The sequence below is a fragment of the Nicotiana sylvestris genome, chromosome 1 (assembly GCF_000393655.2).
Source record: "Nicotiana sylvestris chromosome 1, ASM39365v2, whole genome shotgun sequence".
Classification (NCBI taxonomy): domain Eukaryota; kingdom Viridiplantae; phylum Streptophyta; class Magnoliopsida; order Solanales; family Solanaceae; genus Nicotiana; species Nicotiana sylvestris.
The window spans coordinates 157,825,055-157,834,683 of NC_091057.1; the positions used below are offsets into that span (position 1 = coordinate 157,825,055).

Below are 9,629 nucleotides of genomic sequence, written 5' to 3' on the forward strand. Positions count from 1 at the left end.
GTCTTTCAAAAAAAAAAATTAACATTTGAAAACTGTGCTACATGATAAACAATGGTGTAAATTTAAGTTCTATATACTTGACGGTGCAAAATTAGCTAGTATAATATCATTTTTGCTAATGTTTATCACAAAGATTTTCCTTGTATAATTTTATAAATGTTCTGATTATGAAAATATTTTTTACGTCATGAGCGCGTAGAAGTTAAGCTCTAAACAAAAGGGTAGCAGACATAATAAGGCAATAACACTGAAACATATGTAATAAATAAGATCAATTCAAAACCAAATACGATAAATAAAGCAATACAACAGCTTTTGTACATAATCAACATTGAACATCATTGCCAATCATAGCAAACTAACCAATTACAGAAACAAGGCATAGCCATCATAGCTCATAATTAAGCCAAGTTTCCACTCTTGAATGGAATGGCTCTTATGATAACCTGGTGGTACAAGGCAGCAAGTGCAGCTCCAACGAATGGTCCCACCCAGAAAATCCACTGCATTTATTCAAAACCAGGAAAAAAGAGAAAATTCTAGTTACTCATAATGGTTGCTAACATTGTATGTATGTTTACCTAGCGTGTTGTCCAAGTGAGAACTTTGAATATTTTATCCATACCGGCTACCTCCCACTAACAAAGAGGTACAAGATGATTTTGCTCACCTCATTTTTTTTTGTTTCATTAAGATATTCACTATTACTACAATAAGTGGTGCGGATTTAGTAATAACTACTTCCTCTGTTTCAATTCAAATGAAACACTTAATTTATTAGTCCGTTTCAAAATGAATGACACATTTCTATATTAGGAAACAATTTAACTTTAAACTTTTTATTTTACTAAACTTTACCATTAACGAGAAACTTTTATAGCCACAAAAATGTCATGACCCCACAAAACTTTTGCCCCTAAGCTTTTAAGGCCATATATCATCTAAACTGAAAGGAGTATAGAACAACTAAACCAGTTATTGGGGTTGGTTGCATGAATCCTCAAGTTTGGGTCCATTTTTTAATAAATTATTAATTTAATATACAATTGAATTTAAGCACTGATTGTCCTCATACTAAATCCATTCATGCATAAAAGATAACTTACATGGTCATCCCATGCTTGATCTCTGTTGTAGATAATGGCAGCACCTAGGCTTCTAGCAGGATTAATGCCTGTGCCTGTGATTGGGATAGTGGCTAAGTGAACTAAGAACACTGCAAATCCAATTGGGAGAGGTGCCAAAATCTGTTAAAAAAAAACCATGAGTTAGAATACACACACACATTAAATAGCTCAGCAGCAAAATCTAAAGTACGAATGACAAATCAAGTAAGTACTCACAGGGACATGGGAGTCTCTAGCATTTCTCTTGGCATCAGTAGCAGAGAAGACTGTATAGACAAGAACAAAAGTGCCAACAATCTCAGCACCAAGGCCATCTCCTTTGGTATAACCATGATTCACAACATTGGCACCTCCACCCTTAACCTGATACAAAGATGGCTGGAACCCTTTGACAACACCAGCACCACAGATTGCACCAAGGCATTGCATCACAATGTAGAACACTGCCCTTGTTAGGGACAATTTTCTTGCCAGAAACAAACCAAATGTCACAGCAGGGTTAATGTGTCCACCTGACCAAATCCAAGAATTTCTCAATGTCAGAGCACAAAGAACAAAATATAAATAATTTAAGTTATATACTGTAAAGATTTCTGACACTATTCACTATAGTTTAACATGTGAAGCATGTTAGTTACTATTTCACCACATTAAAATTTATTGTAGAGATTTACTACCTTATAAGTAACCCGATTTTGTAAATATTTTTACACTTCATAGAACTGAAACATACTCTAAAAACCAATTCTGCAGAGATCTGGCCATCTTTGACTAAGGTAAAAAGGGCAACCCGGTGCACAAAGCATCTTTCATTCACGCAGGGTTAAGAGAAAGGCCGCACCACAAAGATGTGATGTAGACAGCCTACTCGCAATCATTAGTGGCTTCTTCCACGGCTTGAACACCGAGGAAATGCTAAGGTACTATTTGGAAATTATTCCAGCTCGAGCAGCAGGAAATGCTATTAGTATAGCTAAAAAATCCCATGACAACATTGCATATAAAAGATAGACCACTAAAAAAGCTATTCTGCTCCAAAATGTCCAAAAGGAAACTGTTACATTTTTGATGTATTTTGAAACTCCAGAGACAACAACAACGACGCAGTAAATTCCCACAAAGTGGGATTTGGGGAGGGCAGTGTGTTTACCCCTGCCCGATGGGGCTGAAACTCCAGAGAACAACTTTAAAATAAGAAACTCAGTAACTGTCACAGACTGCAAATTGATAGGTTTTCCTACTTCATTTATCAAGAAAATACATTAAAGTTCACATCTTTTGAAGCAAAATGTCACTAATGAACATGAGAAAAAGTGTAGCTTTGAAGCAAAAACCACAACTTTAGGTGACTACTACATAAATTATGTAGGTAAAGAGAAAGAAGTTTATACCTGAGATACCAGCAGTACAGTACACAAGGGCAAAAATCATACCACCAAAAGCCCAAGCAATACCTTGAACACCAACAGTACTACATTTGCTGTTAGCCCTAGAGTAACCCATGACAGTCAAGACAGTGATGTAAAGGAACAAGAAAGTAGCCATAAATTCAGCAATCCCAGCTCTCCAAAAGGACCAAGAATGGAGCTCACCAGGCTCAAACAATGGTGCTGGTGGTGGTTCCTTATAGTCTTTGCTCTGTGCTGAGGTCCCTAATGGCTGCCTTTCTGAATACTTGTTTGCTCCTACCTTCACATCCTCTTCTTTCCCCTCCATTCTTAGCTTCTAGATTTCTTCAACAGAATGCAACAGAATGCAGCTTTTGCTTTTTCTTTGTGATTTGATTTGATGATAGTGGAGATAGTGATTCTTTTATAGAGGGAAAATTGCTGATCAATATTGCAATTTGCATTAGAGTCTCCATGTTTGTTTAATTTGCATTTCTGCCCTTGTGGTTTCCATTATTGTAATCTGGTAGGAGTATATGATAAATGACAAATTGACAATTTTGGAAATGTAAGAGAGTTAATTAAGATTATGCATTTAGAATCATTCCATGCATGTTAGTTTAGTTTTGAAAAGTGCAACATTTCGAAAATTACTCTATTTCGATTTCTTTGTCTTATATTGGCTAAACAATGTTATATTTGTGAATAATTGATAGTAGCAATTAATCAGTTAAGCATCCGAAATGACAAATTATTTTTTACCAATAAAAACATGTAAGTATCTTGTGGGATTACATTGACCGTTGTTGTTATTGTTGAAAACATGTAAGTATCATTTTCACGCACAAACTTCTCTATGCACAATACAAATTTACGTTAGAGCAAACTCTCATTATTAAATATGACTACATGTTTCGCTTAATAAGAATTTTTAATGCAAGTAAGTTAAATGGTGTCGATCTTTTTTCTTATATATATTTCTTTGGCTAAAGAGGGTTCCATCCTTGAATTAATTGATGAAATTATATAGTATGTGAATATAATAATATGCATATGGAAAAAATTAACTCTAATTAGGACATAAGTAGAAAAGAAAAATAATAGCTTAAAGAATCAAGTTTTTTCCAATATACTTTCAAGCAATATGATAAATGTTAAGGCGTATGAGAAAATTCAGGACTTGGAACACCCAATAAGCAAATAGAAAGCAAATGCTTAGCTGGTAAAACAAGGAATAAAAGGGTGGAGTAAACTGTAAAAAAGAAAAGGACAATAAGAGAGAAAAAAGAATTAAGTTTGTTTTAGGTAAGTTTTTCCTTTCATAATCAAGTATATCTGTCTCTTTGTTTTTGTTTTTGTTTTTTTTTCTTTTCTTTTTTGCTTTTTTTGTGTGATAAAGAGCCCCATATAGGCAAGATGCTTCTGGAAAGTGGAAACAATGGAAAAAGGAAAGGGGTCAGGACAGGAGGAAGATGTGCTGTCATACTCATTTTGCAGACACCTTTCTCTGCTTTTTATAAAGCTTTAATCCGTTAAATGGCCATTTTACAAATTTGTATATGATGGCCAGTCTTGTTTCACCTTAATTTAAATCTCCGTTTTAAAAGGTAGAATTGGGACTCGCCCGGGCTCGTCCGGGGCAGAACACTCGTAAAACGCCCCTGGGCTTATGTGTGGGGCTTAGTTCCGTGAGACTTACGTCTTGGCCATCGGGAAGCCCCGAACACGCCCAACACCCAGCGTACTGGACTCGCCTAATAAAACTTTATGCAATTGTATGTAACTAACCTTTTAAATCCTCAAATTTTCTTAATAAATCGTTGATTATTCAAAATTACCTTTTTCTTAATCATTAAGTTGAAAATATTTTATGTCATAATTAAAATAAAAATTATTGCACGTTATGCGCTAAGATTGTTATGATAGTTAGTTTTAAATAAATATTTCGTTTAAAAAGTATTTATTTATTAACTTTTTTTATGTCTTTACTATATAATAGTCCATAATTTTTTTATAATTATTTTTCTAAATATTATTTTTTCATGTTTACGAGGTACAATACTTATTAGTTTAATAGCTCAGTCTTAGCTAGTAACTATTTACAAATAATTGGTTATCATGGTATTGTATGGTGAATTATATGTCACTTTATTAAATTGTTGAAACTTAAAAATAAATGATGCTAGAGAATAATATTTAAATTGTGAATTATATTTTTATATAAATTCTCTTTCAAATAGAAAGCATATTAAATAAAAGGAGTATTTTAAGAAAAATATCAAATTATAATATTGAAATTATTTCAAGATTCATTACTCCTTAATAGATACATATAATATTTCGTATCGAATACATTTTTTTTATATTTGAGTTGTTACGACGTTGAAGCTAATTTGCATATTATGATATATGTCATAATTATTATATTATTCATAGTTGAATTATAATTTATAAATATTTTAAATAGATTATTTGTTTTAATTTTGTGATGTTAATGTAATTTTTATAATTATTTTTTATTTTATACTATCTTAAATTTTTTGACATTATTAAAATTTAAAGATATATGGGACTTACGTCCCATGTCTCATGGCTTATGCCTCGCCTCGTCAGAGGTAAAACGCCTCGCCTCACGCCCCGCCTTTTAAAATATTGATTTAAATAACATAGAGTGGTCTTAGAGATGCAGTCAGAAGCTGATTCACAATTTTAAAATCATTTGGTGACTTGGTGTAGTGTTACTTTTTTCTAGCAATGAGCGTGAGCTTGGTGTAACTATATTTGTTTTCCTTCAAAATTTGTCTGTTTACAAATATATAATTCAAGTTAAAAGGCTGTCTAAACTTGCATCTATATCTAGTTGCAGCTTAATGTTTGCAATGTAATCTAACATCAAAAAAGTGTAATGTTTACTCCTAAAAGAAGCTCTTTACTCTCTTACCTACTCTAGAGGGTCATTTTGTTCGGAACTAAGATATCTGAGATTATAATTCAATGTCCTATATGGAATAAATAGCACCAAATTTTGATATAAAATTTGTATTGCTTTTAACTAGTATTAAAAAGTAAATACAGAATAAATGTAATCCAAAATTTTATGTCAAAATTCATATCTTAATCCCGGTAACCAAAAATTAACATGTAGTGGAAAAGCAAAAGGATACTTGAAATTAATAAAGCAGAGAGAATTCGTTTTAAAATCTTTTGTAGGCGTTTGGACAAAAAAATTATAATTTATATAAAAAAATAGTATTTGGAGTTAAGTTGAAAAATAATATTTAAAATTATATTTGGACATGCATTTTACTTGAAAAAATTGGTGCAGTTTTGTGAGTGAGGAAAGAATTTTTTTTGAAAAACTCAGTTTTGAAAAAAAATTCAAAAACTTGCAAAATTTTATGAATAAAAACGCTTTTGAAGAAAAAAATAAAAAAAAATCTATGGACAAACGAGTCGTTAGATACATGAGTGTCTAAACGTTGGAGAAAGTTATTCCAAAGTATTTCACGAAATTGAACCCAACGGTCGCACATCCGTTCCTGCTGTTGCCTTTGAGCTTTTGGGGCCTTTGGCAACATTTTTTTTTTTTTTGGAAATCATAAATTTATTACCACTTTTGAAGAGAGTACATTTGAGAAAGAGGGTGTATCCATTCCTTCATTACAAGGATGGAGAAACATGTCTGAAGTTTGCGACTAATTCAGTAAACACTACTTCTCTAAATCAAAACAACAAAGACATGCATTAAAGAAGATACTTCAAGGAGGCTCATATATTAGCTCGTTTGGTTTATTCCTCTTGACTCGAAAGGTAGGCATCAACCATCTGTCAGCATTGAGAAGACCTCTAACTTGCCGTGGTAGGGAGTCAAAGTTAGTGTATATACACGCCTCTTCATTTATGTGGCATAGGCAGCCATTTTATCCGCAACTTTGTTTGCTTCTCTAAAGCAATGACGGGTGACAATATGATAGCTATCCACCAGTATTTTGAGTTCATTAATCTTTTCTGCAATTCTCCACGGTGTATCCCAAATTCCGGCGATGCAATTATGAATGAGGAGGGAGTCTGTCTCGCCAATGATAAGGGGCGTTCCCTTCTGTATGCACCAATTGATGCCAAACAACATGAAATATGCTTCTGCCCAGTTTCTAGTACCCTGTCTCGGTGGAATTGCATAGACCATAATGAATTTTCCATTGTTGTCTCTAACCACTCCTCCCGCTCCACATTTTCCTCTAATATAAGAGTCATCACTATTGAGCTTAACAAAGAGGACTGGTGGCCTGATCCATTTAACAACAATGAAAAAGGTTTCATTGAGTGATATGTTGCCAAGGTTACACATATTTGTCCAATGTTCCCCAACTTTGATGTTCTTGAAGTTAGATTTAACCTTCTGTATAATGTTGAAGGAAATGAGTTTGATAGATCTTGCAAATGAAGGCATCTCCATCCCATACTTTGAGCTACACCTGGATCTCCATAATTCCCACAAAATGAAGGAAGGAAGGATTTTCAGCATAAAATTAGTAGTCGAGTTCCTAGTCTTCTGGTTCCAGCAATTAAGAAGAAGAGTTCTCATGGTCACATTATTATACTTAATCCCAATGGGGCCAACAAAATATTTCCATATTTCTGGGCATATTGGCCATCATAGAAGAGATGTTCGACTGTTTCACTTCTATTGCTTAGGGTAGGGCCTATGCAACATGAGCAAATAGAAGGAAGATTGATACCAAACATGGAGATTTTATCATCAGTCGAGAGTCTATCATGCACTGCTCTCCATGTTAAGAATGGCATTTTGAAAGGAATGTCCCTATGCCAAATTCTTGAGTCAAATTGACTAACCTATCATTTATGTCTGAGTTGGTTCCAAGCTGTAGAGATAGAGAATTTACCTGAATTAGAGCATATCCAGTGAGGGGTGTCATCAGTGCCATCATCTAGAATTAAATATAATTAAGATACCTGAAGCTTTATCTGATCAGGAGGTTGAACTTGGAAATAAGACCAGTTCCACTAACCATCCTATATCTCTTTGATTATGATGTTTTGTTGAATTAAGTCATCCTCAATCATCTTGTAAAGGGGGCCAATGGGTGACCAGTTATCATACCAAAAATTGATATTCCCTTTACCAACATTCCACAAAATATTCTGATCCACTTTGTCTTTTAAGTTACACATAGATTTCCAACTGTGAGATTGACCAGTAGACCAGGGGATTGTAATAGGATGGGAGTTATGATAGTATTTTGCTCTCATAAATAAGGACCATAGAGAATTAGTGGTTCTTAATTTCCACCATTGTTTGGTAGTAAAAGCCAAGCAAATATCCTCTAGCCTTCTGAAGTTTGCTCCCCCTTCTTCATATGGGAAGCAAAGATTGTGCCAGGAAACCCAATGGTGTTTTCCCCCCTCCTCTATTCCAGACCAGAAGAATCTGTTAATATACTTTTCAATCATGGATATAGTACCTTTGTGAGGATGGACAACAACCAATGTGTGAATGATAAGAATAAGAAGGATATGTCTAATAAGAGTAGCTCTTCCTCCAAAAGATAAGAATTTCAAATGCCACCCTCTGATTCTGTTGATCACCTTGTTCACCATATCAGAATAAAAAGATAATTTCTTTATTCCTGTATGGAGGGGACACCCTAGATACTTCATAGAAAAGTGATTATATCTCATTCCCAAGATTTTGTATACCCTTGTAGTGGTTCTTTAGGTTGTGTCAGGGGACATAGTGAAGCAACATTTACTTTTATTTATCAACTGACCAGAGACCTTCTCATATTGAGCTAAGGTCTTCATAGTAAGTTGAAGACTATTCATACTACTGCAAAAAATAATAATGTCGTCAGCAAAAGATAGGTGGTTGATATTAGGCCCCCGTCCATTCATATAAAAACCTCTATATCTACTATTAGAATGAAGATTATTAAGCATTTGCGAGAGAAGTTCAGCAGTTAAAATAAAAAGAGAGGGAGAAAGAGGATCCCCCTGGCTGAGACCTCTTCCAGATTTAAAGAAACCTTGTCTGCTACCATTAACAAGAAGAGAGTACCAATTATTAGAGATAAATCTGTATATAAGATCAATCCATTCTTCTGCGAATCCAAGTTGTCTAAGTATAAAACACAAAAAAAGCCATGAAACTCTGTCATAAGCCTTGGCCATGTCTAGTTTGATAACCACATTGGCTCCTTTCCTTGGCTTTCCAATGTCCTTGATGATTTCTTGAGCTAGTAAGATGTTTTCAGTAATGACTCTGCCTTTAACAAAACCACTTTGATTTTAAGTGACAATTCTAGGAAGAATTCTACTTAACCTGGAATTAATCACCTTGGCAATAATTTTGCTAGAGGCATTACATAAACTAATAGGTCTAGTGTCAGAGAAACTCTGTGGTGCATCAACTTTGGGGATCATTACTATACAAGTATGCGAATTTTTTTAGGAAGAGTGGCTCCCTGGAAAAAGGATACTACTGCTCTATGAAGGTCTTTTGCAATAATGCTCCAGCATATGTGGTAGAACCTACCAGTCAAGCCATCAGGACCAGGAGAGCTATCTTGATCAATAGCAAGAACAGAGTCCTTAACTTCTGGGAGGGTAGGGACAGCGGTTAATGCACTATTATCTTCATCTGACACTATTTTTGTTAACAACATTCAGAACCCTGCTGTCCTCCTGAACTTCTTCATCAGGGAACAAGTGCTCAAAATATTTGAGGGCAGCATCAGCAACATCTTTTGTACCTTCCACCCAGTTCCCCTATATATCTTTGATCTTCTGAATCGTTGGTCGCTTTCTCTTGTTCTTAATGACACCATGAAAGAAAGTTGTGTTGGCATCTCCCTCTTCTAACCATTTGACTCTAGCCTTCTGCCTCAACAATCAACGGCTAGATCGATAACCATTTGACTCTAGCCGTTGATTGGTAACAACTTTTAAATGTCTTATTTGGTTCAATTCTCCCCCTCTTTATTTACTTTGCATGTACTCCAGTCTCTGGTACTAGAATAAATGGTTCTATAAAAAATTTCAACTGCATATATGTAGTTCAAACTGAAATTAATAAGTATGATTATTCCTATCCCGA

General features: G+C 34.4%; 1 protein-coding gene across 1 annotated transcript; it reads right to left on the reverse strand.

Annotated features, from left to right (window-relative positions):
* Positions 1-234: 234 nt before the first annotated feature.
* On the reverse strand, positions 235-2,920 carry LOC104215139 (aquaporin PIP1-2). Its single transcript, XM_009764886.2, has 4 exons — positions 2,519-2,920; positions 1,344-1,639; positions 1,107-1,247; positions 235-503 (listed from the first exon to the last, which is right to left on the reverse strand). Exons 1-4 carry the CDS (start codon positions 2,841-2,843, stop codon positions 402-404), a joined length of 864 nt encoding a protein of 287 aa, XP_009763188.1. The 5' UTR covers positions 2,844-2,920; the 3' UTR covers positions 235-401.
* Between the last annotated feature and the right edge of the window lie 6,709 nt (positions 2,921-9,629).

What these genes read in the sequence shown, in the direction of transcription:
- LOC104215139 (XM_009764886.2), bottom strand. Translation starts at nt 2,843, where the DNA reads ATGGAGGGGAAAGAAGAGGATGTGAAGGTAGGAGCAAACAAGTATTCA. An exon ending in CTAGAGACTCCCATGTCCCT is followed by an intron (nt 1,248 to 1,343) that starts GTGAGTACTTAC and finishes TTTTTTTAACAG; the next exon opens with ATTTTGGCACCTCTCCCAAT. An exon ending in ATCAAGCATGGGATGACCAT is followed by an intron (nt 504 to 1,106) that starts GTAAGTTATCTT and finishes GAATAAATGCAG; the next exon opens with TGGATTTTCTGGGTGGGACC.